At 37.7% G+C, this 15,375-nt stretch overlaps 1 protein-coding gene across 1 annotated transcript; it reads left to right on the top strand.

Moving 5' to 3' along the window:
- The first annotated feature begins 7,174 nt into the window (after positions 1 to 7,174).
- On the top strand, positions 7,175 to 7,966 carry LOC133730213 (autophagy-related protein 18c-like). The gene is made up of 3 exons (XM_062157845.1): positions 7,175 to 7,548; positions 7,781 to 7,828; positions 7,915 to 7,966. The coding sequence occupies exons 1-3, from the start codon at positions 7,175 to 7,177 to the stop codon at positions 7,964 to 7,966; spliced, it is 474 nt and encodes a 157-aa protein (XP_062013829.1).
- The last annotated feature ends 7,409 nt before the right edge of the window (positions 7,967 to 15,375 follow it).

Below are 15,375 nucleotides of genomic sequence, written 5' to 3'. Positions count from 1 at the left end.
TGATTAATTCTCAAAAGCAAATTCAGAGGGAATATACATATATTACACTGGGCGAACAAGCAAAACCTATGCTATGAGATTACCTGAATTATAACTTGACAACGAATGCTATCCACACTCATAAGTGGTTTCATAGAGAAATTTGATGTACATCAACATCTAGTAGTTGTTATAACAACTCTCGAATGCGAATTTTGAGACATGAGCATCATCTATACACTACACTAAATGGATCACCAAGCGACCTTGGTGTGTTCTAGTAAGTGATACATATAAGAGCTAGCTACCTAGTTAGCAAATACTTCTATTCATTCACTATTAAAATGATTTGTTAACAAATAAAAAATTGTATCATAGCGTTTCTTCTAAATTCGATCCACGTTATACGGAAATGCTGATGCTTAGTCCAAATAAGAACCCATGAGTATATGTAATTATTAATGTTTATGTACATCAACCATAGGGTTTCCTCTAAATTCGACCTACTTTATAAGGCAATGCTAATGCTAAGTCCAAATAAAAATCCACGAGTATATGTGATTATAGAAAGTTTATGTATCAACGATAAAAGTAGCACCATGAACAACTTCGCAAAAGGAAATTGAGAGACATTAACATATGCCTTTTTGTAAACAAGAAACATAAAAAACAAAAAGTATTAGTTAGTTATCTGAATATATTTTAGTCTTTCCAATTGAAGTATAAGGGAAGCACCTGATCATTGCATATCCAATTAGGTAGTATGCATGCATGTAAACATATATCCTATATACAGATACGTGAATATGAATTTAACACCGCATCCTAAGGCATTCATTATAGAGAGACATAATTAACAAATGTTATTATCTAATATCTTTCATCACTCGGCAAGGAGAGAGATCTAGAGAGAGAGTGTAGCAAATCTGACGCGAAGAATTTATACCTTTTTCCAAATTTGGATTATTCAGATTTTAATATGACTGGAGACCGTGGGTTAAATTTTCTAATCTGTCGAAGAAAATTGGTCTTCTTTTTCCAGCTGATCAAACTGTTCAGAGAGTTTTCAGAGTTCAGACTAGCTACTCATTTCCTGGTACCAAAAGTAAGAATCTTTTACTTTGCTCCGACATTATAATAATACTACCAAAAAGAAGAAGAAAGGGTTACAAAATTGTTAATTAGTCTACAAAAAACAAAAATTAAGAAAATCACCTGCCATTGTTGATGACACAGTTCCCGCCATATTCTTGTACATAAAAATATTTGGCTATTTGACTGAAGTGCACCACAATAGGAGGGCATCAACCCACGTCTATCGCTTTCTTCAACCTCTCTTTGAACTTATAAAAAGGAAAATCCAAAATATGACAAAACCCTATAACCAAAATCTGCGAAAGCCAACCTTAATTAGCTCTAGCCTGTTGTTCATAATAGGAAGGTTGAGGAAGCTGAAACAAAATCCAAAAAGGAACATAAAACTTACTGCACTAGACTGTAGGTTCAAGAATTTTACAGGCCGCTATCTCTCTCTCTCTCTCTCTGGATCTCTATTTGATTTGATCTCCTTGAGAAATGTGGAGAGGAGAGATAGCTAGTGTGTGTCTGGTATGGAGAAAACTCGATCAGCCTCCTCACGGCGTTTTAAGTTCAGCGGCCAAATAGAATGGAATGAGGGTGCCACGTGTCACCTGTGTTTGTGGTTTTAGGGTTTCAGCTTTGAAAGTTGGAGCCAGGCTAGAGAGCCAATTATACCGTTTGCATGCTTTGCACAAAGAAACACAAAAAACAACAGAAAGGAACTTTGACCACACTGTACAGAGTATGACCCCTTTAATAAATGTACTAAATTACCCTCCTTGGTTTCATGATTTAATGCATGATTTTTTTTTTTTTTTTTTTTTTTGAAAGGGATGCATGATTTTATTCAATGTCATATTTATTTCTCTGAAGAAGCTAAGGAAAGTAGTTGAAGTTAAATACGAGAGGTTTTCCCATAAATTTAAATTTGAAGATTTATTTTCAAATTTCGTTAATGGTTAGTTATGCAAGGTGCATGAACGTGATTCGATGTATATATCCTATTTATCTTTAACCACTTCCCTTTCTAGACTCGCCGCATCTTAGGCCAGGTTTGGGATTCAAGTGGATATTAAACTGGTTGTGGGATCTGCAGGGAGGAGGGACTGGTTATTAAAGGCTGGCTTTTACCTTTATTCTAATCGAGAGAGCCATAAGTGTATCCAACACATTCCAGTAATTTGTTATACGCGTACATACGAGATAATAACTCTTAAATTCCACTATGATATTTGAACTAATAAAGTTTTCATTTGGTAATTATATTTTAGAGTAAAAGAGTGTGTACGTAGTGTGTTCTTAATCTGCTACCTTATTGTTTTTAAGTTTCTAAAAATTTCTTACGTCGTTTGCTTGAGAAGCTAATGTCACATAATCATTGATTAGATTAAGAAAAAAAATTTCCAAAAGTTTAGACGTACAAAATGTGCTTCTACTCTTTATGGAGTTTTATTTGGCAATGTCATTCAAGCTAGAGTTGTGATCACGTCATTAAAATTTGAACAATTTTTAAGTTCACCATTTGAATGAATGAACATATTCACCTCTATTGTCGATTAGCATACTTCTACTTAATAAATTTATCATCCAACAGTTCATATCTTAAATTAGCCTTTAAATATCATTCATGTAAAAAATCAATTGAATCAGAATTCGTTTAATTATCTAATTGAATCAAACAAATGGATGGTTCTAATAACACTTACTACTATTATGATGAACCGTCCATGTATTTCATAGAAATGAATAACTAAAAGGTCTTCAATTTGATTTATTTTTTACAGAGCTAATCTTTGTATGATGTTATGCAACATGAATGGTTGTTTTAGAAAATTATAAAGTTAAAATGTATTAATCGTAATAAAGGTGAATATACTCATTCACCCCTGGAGTGAACCTAAGAATTATCCTTAAAATTTAGGGACCGATACATCTGATGTATTTCTCCGAATTAATTTGAATCATTTTCTTGTGTCAATTCACACTAGCTTTCTCTTAACAATAAAAAGGTAAGGAAAAAAGAAAAAGAGAGGAACGTGTCTCACGCGTTGAAAACCTAAAAGGTTTGCTCGTGTTTTCTTTCGTTCTAGTTCGGCTGCGCCGCGGCGCTGGTGCCGGCCTTTGGCCGCACCAATGCAAGTTGTGTGCGGCCGGACGGGTTGCCTGCTTTATGAGCGTAGCCATTGCTCGGAGGCTGGAGTCGAAGGGTGCGTTTCTTCATCATTATCGGTGTAAGGAGGCCATTGTAGCTGGAGCTGTGTTAGGGCTGAGGATTGAGATCAGGCCTACTTTGGATCTTAGCTGGATTGGAGCGGCGTCTTGCGGCGATCGGAGGGTGTCCCGAGATCGACGGTTTGCTTCTTGGGATCGTTGACTTGACGGAGATTCTCTGTTGTTCGAATTAGGTACTGATCCAGATCCATGGGTTTTGGGTGGTTGGGTCTACGAAGGTGTGCCGGGACTAAAAAGCGGAGTGGCGCTGGTGGTGGGGCGGCAGGTATTGAGGTGGGGAGACGGTTCTGGTGCAGTGGTTGACTTGGGCCGAGAAGGGGATGCACCTTGCTGGCCTAGCTAATCGGGCCTGAGTATTGCTAGTAGGCCCAGTTTGGGTTGACTGGGCCTGGAAGTTGTCTTTGGGCCTCTTTTGGCCTGGTTTTGTTTTATTGCTTTATGTTGCTATTATTTTTTAGTTAGTAGTGGCTATATGTTGATAATAAGTCCATCTTGAGTTGGGGTAGGACATAGCGGGCTATGTCCCGAGCTGCACACCTTGTGTGCCTTGTCTGCTCTGGGTAGGCGGTGAGTTCCTTGCTTCGTCAAATGGTCGTAAGCTCCTAGTGCAGGGTGAAACTAAGTGTCGTCGGATTTATCTTCCGGCGGTAACATAGTGGGAAAGCTATGGTTATGGTAATTATGTTACGTTGTAATCATGTTACATATCGAGTTATCTTTCCATTATGTCACCGTTATGTCAAAACAAATAGAGTAGCTAGTAAAGCACTCTTTGCTAGTTGGTGCCTGGTTGAATACATTTTTTTGATAGAGACTCTTGATATTATTTCTAGTCATTCTCTAGATGCTTATTATAATCAGGTTTAGGGATTTAGGCTCAATGTCTCCCCCCCCCCCCTTGTATTCGACTGTTTCATTAATTAAGACTTGAAGGCAGCTGCACGAGCCCTTTATTGAAAAAAAAAAAAAAAAAAAAGTAAGGAAATTAGTGACCTCAAGACTTTGAGTTTAAGTAAAGTCTAATCAGGGATTTAGGCTCAATGTCTCCCCCCATGTATTCGACTGTTTCATTAATTAAGATTTGAAGGCAGTCGCATCAGCCCTTTATTGAAAAAAAAAAGATAAAAAAGTAAGGAAATTAGTGACCTCAAGACTTTGAGTTTAAGCATGCTGGTGTATGGCAAATAAATGCTTGAAAAGTAGTTCAAACTTTCAAACCATTTATTGTTTCCCTAAATGAGTCAAAACTAAGATTAAGCTTTCAGTTGGATTTGAAAATCACTGGTGAGGAGCTTCAAACTTTGTTTCCTAGATTATATCCCGATGTCCCGCAAATAATGGAAATATGAAGTCTCACACTCATAGATAAATTTTGTTTGAGACATAAATAACGGCTGTGAATTATAACATACTACAACAGATGAATCCAATTGATTTGGTCTTATCCCATGTTTTAAGAAAATTGTAACTTTACAAAGCAGGTGCATGCATTACAATATTACATCTACATGCATAGGGCAATATAGAAGAGTCTAGCTATATGGATGAACATTGGAAAACCCAATTGGGATCCATCAATCCATTCTTTGGATTAATGTTGGACATGGCAGTGATCGATGATGAAATCCATGCTCGATTTTGTGAAAAATGTTAAAGACAATAGAGAGGGAGTTGTGGGTTGTGGAAGGCTGGGGGACTTAGTCGTGAAGATAGACAAGCAAACGAGGTCATTTTGGGGATAAAGGCTCACGAGAATCCATGGACAGAAGATTGTGAGTTTCCAGAAAATCTTGGGGAGGAAACGCCGGGAAAGTGCTCGTGTCGCCTCGAAACGAAGCACTTAAGAAAAGGCAAAAAGTAAATATTTGGGCCTCCCTTGTTTTCTTGTAATAAACCCTACTTAGTATGCTAGGATATAGACTAGGGTTAGAATTGTTTTGACAACAACTGCTGGAAAAACATTACATAAATAATAAGGGTGCACATAGGACGCTGAGATTATAAATCCCATGTCATGGTCAAATTGATGTTTAGTTGAAAACTCTAGTTTTAGAGTATTATTACACGAGAGATTATTCAGAGCACCGCCGTGCACTTGCACCAACATAAATGAATGGTTAGATTACATTAAATACACTTTTTGTTTATTAAAAATAAAGTTGATAATAAATATCAAGGGTTGAGATTATTTTATAAGGGTTGGGTCACTTGCACCGTCGGTGCATAGAATAATTTCTATTATTACACTCTTTTTAATTAAATAAAACGGTTCATTGGATAAAAGAAAACAATCACAAAGTTGGAATAATACATACACCGCTACATGTTATAGGCTTAGAGCAACTCCAACAGCTTCCCCATATTTTGATTTTTCTCTACTTTAGGGAAAAATGAGCCTCTTTTGCTCCAACAGATTCCCTATAACTATCCCTATTTTAGGGAAAGTGAGGAAAGAAAAAACCAAATTCCCTATATTTACAGCAATCTCTAAAAATTTAAGGAAGAATATGGAGATTTTAGAGATTGTTGTAAAATAGGGAATCTGTTGGAGTTGGAGAAGAAAAAGATGTTAAAGCTTTGACTTTTGTTTCCCTATTATACAAAAATTATAGGGAAGCTGTTGGAGTTGCTCTTACAACTATATTAACACACAGACCTACTCCAGTAAACATTAGAGCACAAAAGTCTAAAACTAACAAAAAAAACTTTACCTTCAAAGGAAAATTTTAGACTACTATGTACCTTAACCTATTCCAAAGACGTAATTGTGGTATGCAGATTAAGCAACACTTTTAAGAATACTCTTAGAAGATCTTCAATTAGGCTAGACCAGACCACTTGACCAAACCCTAAGTAAGAACAATCTCCTCACTTTAAGGTTGGAGCTACCATCACCACTAGGAAAGCCAAAAGTAAGCTAGCTCTCTGACCTTTTTCTTCTTTAGGATCGCTGCCTTCTTCTTCTTAGGAGACCTTGTTTCTTCATAGAGTCGGTTTGTGTTGCAGCAACCTTGTTCTTGTTCTTACTGTCTCAGGGATGACCTCTCTTCTTGGTCACAAGCTGAGGAGCAACCACCATCTCCATCTCATACTCACAACATCCATATTGGACTTCCCAACCGCCAAACTTAAACGTGAATTCTTATTTGAAGACTCAAATACTTACTTACGTTGTCGACATTGACCACTCAGGCGCATTGGAGAAGCAATGGCACCACTATCTCATCCATAGACGCTATTAGAAAGCAAACATAAGGTTTTGGGAAAGCTACGGTTTGGAGGCTACAGAGTAGTTTCTCGCAGCTAGGATTAATTTTTGAGTTAATTACTGTTTACTCCCTATACTTATAGGGTTTCTTCGTTTCAGTCCTTGACCTTCGAATTTCACCTAAAAAATCCCTGAACTCTCAATTTCCTCCTAATTGGTCCCTGCTGTCAACTTTCCGTCAAAGACCCCGTTATTTTGCTGACGTGGCATTAATTTCACTCTAAAATGTCTATTATACCCTTATTTACTCTTTTTTTTAATTTATTATTTTCTTTTCTCTCCTTTTTTTTTGTTTTTTTCTTTTTCTTTTTCTTTTTCTTTTTCTTTTTCTTTTTCTTTTTCTTTTTCTTTTTCTTTTTTCCTCTTCTTCTTCCAGCTCTCTCCCCTCCTCTTTTTATCTCCACCATCACCCCAATCTGCATGGCTAAGCCAGCCACCCAAGTCCTCTGCCTCTAACGAGCACACCTCGTGCTTGTCGCCGCCAATAGAGAATCCGGTATGTTTGTCCGATCGGGGTCGATCAATCTGACCCGATCTTAATCAACCCATATCCAAGAATCCTCTCCTCCACCACCATGGCCCCAGAGCCCCCGTCAGTGCTACGATCAAAAACAAATGGCGGCTTCCTCGTTCTGCCCACCCAACAAGGTCATGATCTATGAAGATCGCCAGTCCCGCTGCGTCAGTGAGCGCTGGTTCCGGTCTGAGGTCAAGTCGGTCAGGCTCCACCAAGATCGAATCGTAGTTGTTCTTCTCCACAAGATCGTCGTCTTCAATTTCTATGATTACAAGCAGTTTGATACGATTGTGACCGTGGAAAACCCTAAGGGTCTGTGTGAGGTAGAGCAAAAGTCCAGGCCGGCGGTGCTGGCGTATCCGGGGCTCCACCAGGATCAAATTCGGGTCGAGCATTACGGGTTGAGCATTCGGGTGAGGATTCTTGGATTGGAGATCATCTTGGGTTTGGTTTTGGGAGATCATTTAGTGGTGTATGTGTTAAAGATTTGGGAGGTCTGTGAGCTGTGGTGTTGGTGTTAAAGATTTGGGAGGTCTGTGAGCTGCTCCGGCCAAACATGTAGTACATAATCACAGCAGCTCCGGCGGCGGTCGTCATTGTCCCCGCCGCCATCAGATCGAAGCGCCGGTCAGGTATCTATATATCTTCGTTTTTGTTTCCGATTGCCGTTTGATCTGAGCTTTATTTGCTTCTATCTGGTGCAGCGAGAATGAGAACAACGGATTCATCAACCTCATATGTCCCTATCTCAGGTAATTCAATTACGCTTCCTCTCTCCTCATTTCAATTTCTCTGCTTTTCTCTGTCTTTATGTGATTCTGGGATCTGGTTTGTGTAGATGTGAATTTGAAATGGTTAATTTGTATTGTATGAATCTGAATTTGTTATAGGTTTTTTCTTTATAGCGCCGGACTGGTTTTGGTTTGTGAATTTGTGATCTGAAGCATTTGTTTGGCTTTGTTCTTCTTGTGTGGTATTGATTTGCGATTGGGATATTGTATTACATTTTATAGATTTGAGATGATTGTTGCTTCATTTACTGGTTTGGTTGCGATTAAATTATAGACGTGAGTTCAACTTGTTTTTACTTTTCTCTTGCAGATGGTGGAGGTGGTGGGTGGCGTTGGTGTTTGTGAAGGAGGAGAGGAGGAGAGAGAGCTGGAAGAAGAAGAGGAGCTAAAGAGAAAAAAAAAAAAAAAAAAAAAGAGAATATTTTTTTTAAGTGAGGGTAAAATAGACATTTTGGCATAAAATGGCTGCCACGTCAGCAATTTAAAGGAGAATTTGGACGGAGCTTGACGACAGGGACGAATTGGGAGGGAATTGAGAGTTCAGGGACTTTTTAGGTGAAATTCGAAGGTTAGAGACTGAAATGATGAAACCCTATAAGTATAGGGAGTAACTAGTATTTAATCCTTAATTTTTTATTTCTATATCAACAATACATCATAGATGGTAATTGAGAACAAACAAAATAGAGGTGAAAGTTACATTCTTTTTTATTGTAGTGAGAGTTTTATTTTTTTAGTTTTGAATTCACTAATTCTAGAACTTAGTCATGTTAATAATTGTAATCAAAGTGTATAAGTCTCCAAAGTTGATCGAGGATAATTATTTGTGTGTCAGAATAAACATGTTTGTTTGTTTGTTTGTTTTTTTTTTTTTTATGAACCTCCGCATAAGAATTTATTCAACAAAAGTAAGTAATGATACAAAAAGGGGGCCAAACAAAACCTCTTCGAGAAACAACATCTAACGAATACGAAAATTGGGAAGACCCAAGTAATCTCTATTACAAGAATAAAAAATAAAAGGTGCTGTCAAGTCCCACCAAACTAGAACATTAGAAGAACAACCAAAATTAGCAAGAGCATCTGCAACTTGATTACCTTTTCTGAAAATATGTGAGGAGCGAAATTCCATTTGAGCTATATGATGTAAACAATTAACCCAGGCAACTCGAAGACACTAAGGCACCAAATGAGGAGAACGAAGAAAACTAAGATGAATCAGCCTCCAACCAAATATGCTTCTAGTCTCTAACCCAAGCCAAGTCAATGGCTTTGATAACTTCCATTACCTTTGCATCTATCGAACTTGGAATGTCAATATTTGAACAGAGTGCGCCAATGACAACTCCTCTAATATCTAAACACACCATCGTAACCAGCTTCATTGGATGTACTCTTCCATGCTTCATTTTAATCCAACCATTTAGTGGGGAATGCCAGTGAATCTCATCAATAATGTGAGGAACACGCCTTGGCCTACATGAAGCTCCAAAATCTTTGACCACCCTAAGATCTTGAATCATGTTATTGATAAACCCAAATGCCAGACAACTAGAGGCATTTACACACCCAGAGATCAACCTTTGAACCCATAAGGCATTAGGCTCAATACCATCATATCTAGCTTTATCACGTGAGTACCGAATAAACATGCTTAATTTTTTTTGAAGAACTTTATTTGTTGTATTCTCTACAAGAGCCATTTTCGATTTAGAATCTCTAGTTAAGTGGTTCTTTAGTAGTTAATTGCAATTGAGTTAATTGACTCCATAATTCTTAGGGATTATGGATCGATTTGGTTGATTTTTTCTAGACACAATTCTTGCATGGGAATGAAAAGAATCAACAGTCACTACAACAAAAAGTAGGGCTGGGTTAGGTACAGTACCGGGCCTTCAAGTCTAAAACCACATACCGTACCAGAGCTTATTGGTACACAAAATGAAGTACCATTACCGGTACCAAGACTTCGGTTACCAACTTCTCGGTATCGGTTGGTATCGGTTGGTATCGGTTGGTTGGGCCTCCAACCGAGTTTAAGATTGGGCCACGATCTGGCCAGAGCCCAAGAATTGAGCCTGCTAAGCAAGGCAAGCCCAGATCTTGCAGAGTCAACCCCAACCACCCGACACCACCACCACCACTGCCATCCCTCCACCACCACCCAGATCGCGCCGACTCCACTGCCATCCCTCCACCACCGCCTAGATCGCGCCGACTCCCCCAAACTGAAGGTCGAGATCCGTTTCAATCTCCTCCGACCCCAAACCAGCAACCAAGTTCCAAATCCCAACCCCTCTAGGTCTGCAAGATCTGAAACCCCACCCCTCAGCGCCCCTGAACTCTCCTTCCTCCTCCCATCTACCATTGTCGCCTACGGCCACAGCCCGTCCGACAACAGCGGGAGTGACAGCAACAAAGTTTGAGGGCTGATGAGCTTGGATTCAAGAGAGAGACTGAGGTGAAAGAAGAAAGAGAAGAAATGACCTTGAAAGAAGAAAAAGATAAGAATCAGAAGGGATGGGAAAGAAGAAGAAGAAGAAGAAGAAGAGACAGAAGATCGAGATGGGAAAAGAAGGAAAAAGAAGAAAGAAGAAAGAGAAGAGAGAAGAGAAAAGAGAAAAGAATAAAAAACTAAAAAGAAAAAGATAAGAAGAGAGACAAAAGAGACAGGGAAAAGAAAGAAGAAAGAAGAAAGAAGAAAGAGAAGAGAGAAGACTCAGAAGAGAGAAGAAGAGTCCAAAAGAAGAAGACCAAAGAATAAAAAATTAAAAAAATATGAGTATAATACATGTATTCGGTACGGTACGGTATACCATGTATATGTGAAAATTGAAACCATTACTGTACCGTGTATGTAGAGTCGGTACGGTTGTACCGTACCAAGACTTCGGTTACCAAGTTTTCGGCTACCAATTCACTTGGCTCGGCTCGGATGCGGTTGGTACGGTTTGGTTCGGGAGAATTTGCCAGCCCTAACAAAAAGTCTCTTTAGCGACCAAGTTTTTCGCGAGGAATTTATTTTCCTCACTAAATGTTACATTTCACGAGGAATAATTAAGTTCCTCACTAAATGCCATTAGGTTTTTTTACGAGAAACATATTTTCCTCCCTATATATCACTTTCTACGACGAATATTTCAGTTCATCACTATAGGTGACCACAATTTGGTCTCTCAAATCGTCATGTTATTAGCGAGGAAATATGAGACTTCAGTGACAAATTTTTTCATCGCAAAAACAACATTCAACGAGAAAATAATGATTTCGTCGTTATTTGTTTGGCGGCAAATTGTTTAGGACCCGCCAAATTTGATGGCGACAAAACTATGGTTTCCTTGCTGAAAATCTATTTTCTATGAGAAACCATTTCCTCGTTAAAAGAAACAATTAGCGAGGAAATAACACTTTCCTCATTATTAGTTTGGCGGATAATTGAGTAAGGCCCGCCAAATTCATTGGCGACAAAACTATGGTTTTCTCGCTAAAAGTCTATGTTCTACGAGGAACCATTTCCTCGTTAAAAGAAACAATTAGCGAGGAAATAACACTTTCCTCATTATTAGATTGGCGGATAATTGAGTAAAACACACCAAATTCATTAGTGACAAAACTATGGTTTCCTCGCTAAAAGTCTATGTTCTACGAGGAATCATTTCCTCACCAAAAGAAGCAATTAATGAGGAAATAACGCTTTCCTCGTTATTAGTTTGGTAGAAAATTGTGTTAACTTAGCTTAAGGAACGGATTTTCATATTTTGACCACTTTTCGATCGCATATTCACATCTTAACATTTCAATTTTTAGGTATATATGAGTAGATCACTTATGCAAATTTTTAGCAAAATTGATGATCATTAGGGAATCTAAAACTACAATTTACACGAACGGTTCAGGTTGGACAGATTCGGTTCGTTCGTGTAAATTGCAGTTTTGGATGCCTTAATGATCATCAATTTGACTGAAAATTTGCAGAGATGATCTATTCATATATACCTAAAAACTGAATGGTTAAGATGTGAATATGTGATAAAAAAAGTAGTCAAAATATGGAAATCCGTTTCTTAAGCTAAGTTAAGAACCTCCTTAGCAGAGCAAGATTCTATATGTGATATATATATATATATATAGTAAGCGGAAGATCAGAGGGAAGGAATTGAGTAGTGAGAATAATTATATATATATATATATATATATATATATATATATATATATGTATACCATATACACAGTCCTTCTTGGCTAAGGACATCCTTACCTAAGCTTAGGTACGGATTTCCAATTTTTTGCCACTTTTCGATCATATATTCACATCTTAACCGTTCAGTTTTTAGGTCCTAATGTATAGATCATCTCTGCCAAATTTCAACCAAATTGATGATCATTAAGGCATTCAAAACGGCAAATTACAACAATATACACGAACGGTTCGGTTCGACAGATTCGGTTCGTTCGTGTAAATTGCAGTTTTGGATGCCTTAACGATCATCAATTTGGCTGAAATTTTGCAGAGATGATCTATACATTAGGAACTAAGAACTGAACGGTTAAGATGTGAATATGTGATCGAAAAGTGGGCAAAAATTGGAAATCCGTTCCTAAGGCTAAAGTAAGGACATCCTTAGCCAAAAAAATTTGACCATATATATATATATATATATATATATATATATATATATATATAAATAACTTATTCTCACTCCTCAATTCCTTCCCCCTGAGCTTCTGCTCACTTTGCATACTTGACGTTTCCACTAAGAGACTCCTCTTTATGCATATTACTATATTCATGTGACTTACTATGTAATTCCAATTGAAATGCTCTAGTTTTATAACACTCTTTTAAGATGTAGAACTTAGAAGAAAAGTAGACGACCACACTATGTTCAATATGATCATCATGATAATTAATAACTAAATGGTACTCAATTTAACTTAAAGTTTTACAAAAATGATCTAGGAGTGATGTCCTAAGGAACTATTTAGATCATTGAAATAAAATTCGATAGAAGATCTCGCACCAGACACTAGATTATTGACACTATGCAAAGTTGCAAATTAATTTATTTTGACATGGTCAAGATTTGGGTCTCTCTATTGTATAATACAAGACCTTTTTCAAATTGAAAATCATTTAGTTAGCCATTATCATGACTTAAGCCATGAACCCCTAAACCCTATACCCTAAACCACAAACCCTGAAGTAAAGCGGGCTTTCAAAACACAAACGAAATTAAAAGCAAAACATTTAAAATTCTAAGCGGCAATAAAAACAGAAACGCGCCTGTTTGCCAAAATGAAAAATCAAATAAAAAGAGAGACACTACCAAAAAACCCCAATTCTCTCGACCCTTGCTCTCTCTCTCTCTCGCTCCGCTCTCACTGTCGCCTCCGTCTTTGGAAGCTTTGGGAATTGGACCCCCTAATCGAAAAGATGATATGCCTACTTCCTATTGTGAATAGAGGCTCTGCACTGCCGGAAGGTCGACCTGCCTTTAATTTTGGTGAGATCCAAGCACGGTAATTGAACGAGAGGCTCCAACTAGGTGGAGGCCCCGGGCTCTGGTGCGTATCCTTCGATTCCCACTTCTTCAAAAGTACGTGCTTTGGACCCTTTAGAAAATTAGGTTGTGCAATCAAGGGCTTGAATTCTATACTCTGCTTGCTGTGAATTTCATACTTTAGGGTCTTGGGACAAGGTAAATTCTATAATTCACCTTCCTCTCGTCAATTTCTTCTGGGTAAATTAGGGTTTTGCTTTGACGAAGACTCCGTAGAAATTAACCCACAAATGGATTACTTTGAATTTTAGATCATTCAAGATCTGACGAGTTTTGTTTCATATGTTTTATTTTCCCCCAATTGGAATAATTGAATTGTTAATTGATGATGGTTCTATTTTGATGTTGTTCCAGTGGGTGCGAGTCCAAGACCAGGAGCTGTTGAGAGCAGTCAATTCAAGGAGCTGATAGACAAGGATGGAGATCATCTAGAGCGAGTCATGCAAGATCTTTCTTCAATTGGTCTAATGTTGGAGGATTGCGGTGGTGATGTCCCAATAGTCCAGGTTGCTACTAACCGGATGCAAGAAAAATGTTTACTTTCTTTTCTTCTGAGAAACTAAGAATCAATGGGCACGTGATGATCCTGCTTTTGTTGTAATCTGCAGTCTTGTACTTGCAGTTGCAACCCTGGATTATTGTGCTGCGTAAGTTCACTGTTTCTGTACCTACTGGCTAGATAGGATAAAGAAATGAAAATGGTAACAGTTATGTTGGTTTATAATTATTTTCAAAATTGATTCAAAATATCCAATACGAAGCCTATGGTTTGTCATCTTCTAGGTGATAAAGATCCTTTAGAGCATTTAACTTGTCACCGGAGTTCAGATATTTAAAGTTGTCAATATTAATTGATACCAATTCTTTACAAGTAAAAAAGTTGCATTTGGATATACTAGTGGCATCCAAATTTTATAATGTCTTGGCTCAAAAGTTCTAGCCTAGTTAGACTGTGGAGAGGATTGTATGCACCACACTCCCGTTAGACTGTTCAAGATTTTTTTTCGAGGAATCTTTTGTTGAATTATCTTATTTGCTTATTTTAGATATGATCATAGTGCTGCATGCACATGCCATTTGTGTAGTTATTTCAGTTTTGCTTTTCCATTTTTTGTTCATTGGGATGCTTCTAGCTACGTTTTGCTGGTAAGTACCAGTTCTGGCTGAAACTATTATGATACTGTGGTTTTTGATTCTTGAAATACTGCAGCAACTTATTATCAAGGCTGTGTTTGCTTCACGAAAAAGCTGCATGAAAAATAATTTTTAGGGAAACTCAGTTCTGTGTGCCTTCTTGTTTCTTTTCTTTCAATATATAAAGGTCCCTGAAGTAGGAAAGCATGTGTGTAGGTTTTGTCTATTGATGAGACATGAGATCAAGGTAGTGTGGTGAATCGCTTCCTTAACTAGTTGAAATCACCTAATATACTAGTGCAATGGGGCATGATTCCCGTTTTCTTGGAGATTTGTAACTGCCGTTCTGGCCTGCGATTATCAATGAAATCTTCATTTACTCAAAAAAAAAGAAAGAGTAAAGAGTAAAAATTTGAAAGAGGTCCTCTCTTGATATATATATATATTTTATTTTTTATATATAAGTTACAAAAATTATTTTAATCAACGTCCGTCTTAAATGCACTAAGAACTGTTTGACGAGAAGTTAATCAAAATAGAAACCAATCAAAACTAAATAGGGTCGTGCCGTTTATAACCCAAACTAGCTAAAAATTTAATTAACACATGATCCAAAAAACGCCCCTAGCGCTCTGTGTTAGCTCTATGGTCCTATTCAGCTCAACACCAGTAACTAATTGGTTAGTCTGCTCACTCTGCTGCGTGCTTATATGGATGGTTAATTAGCCTGTGGCCTACAGCTATAGTCCACGTGTAAGCAATCTGCAGCATAAGTAGTTAGTATATAAAGCTAGTAGCTACCTCAGTTTTCAT

Source organism: Rosa rugosa, chromosome 2 (genome assembly GCF_958449725.1).
Source record: "Rosa rugosa chromosome 2, drRosRugo1.1, whole genome shotgun sequence".
In the NCBI taxonomy this organism is placed as follows: Eukaryota; Viridiplantae; Streptophyta; class Magnoliopsida; order Rosales; family Rosaceae; genus Rosa; species Rosa rugosa.
The sequence above is the reverse complement of the archived record's forward strand: the minus strand, read 5'-3'. Positions and strand labels throughout refer to the sequence as shown.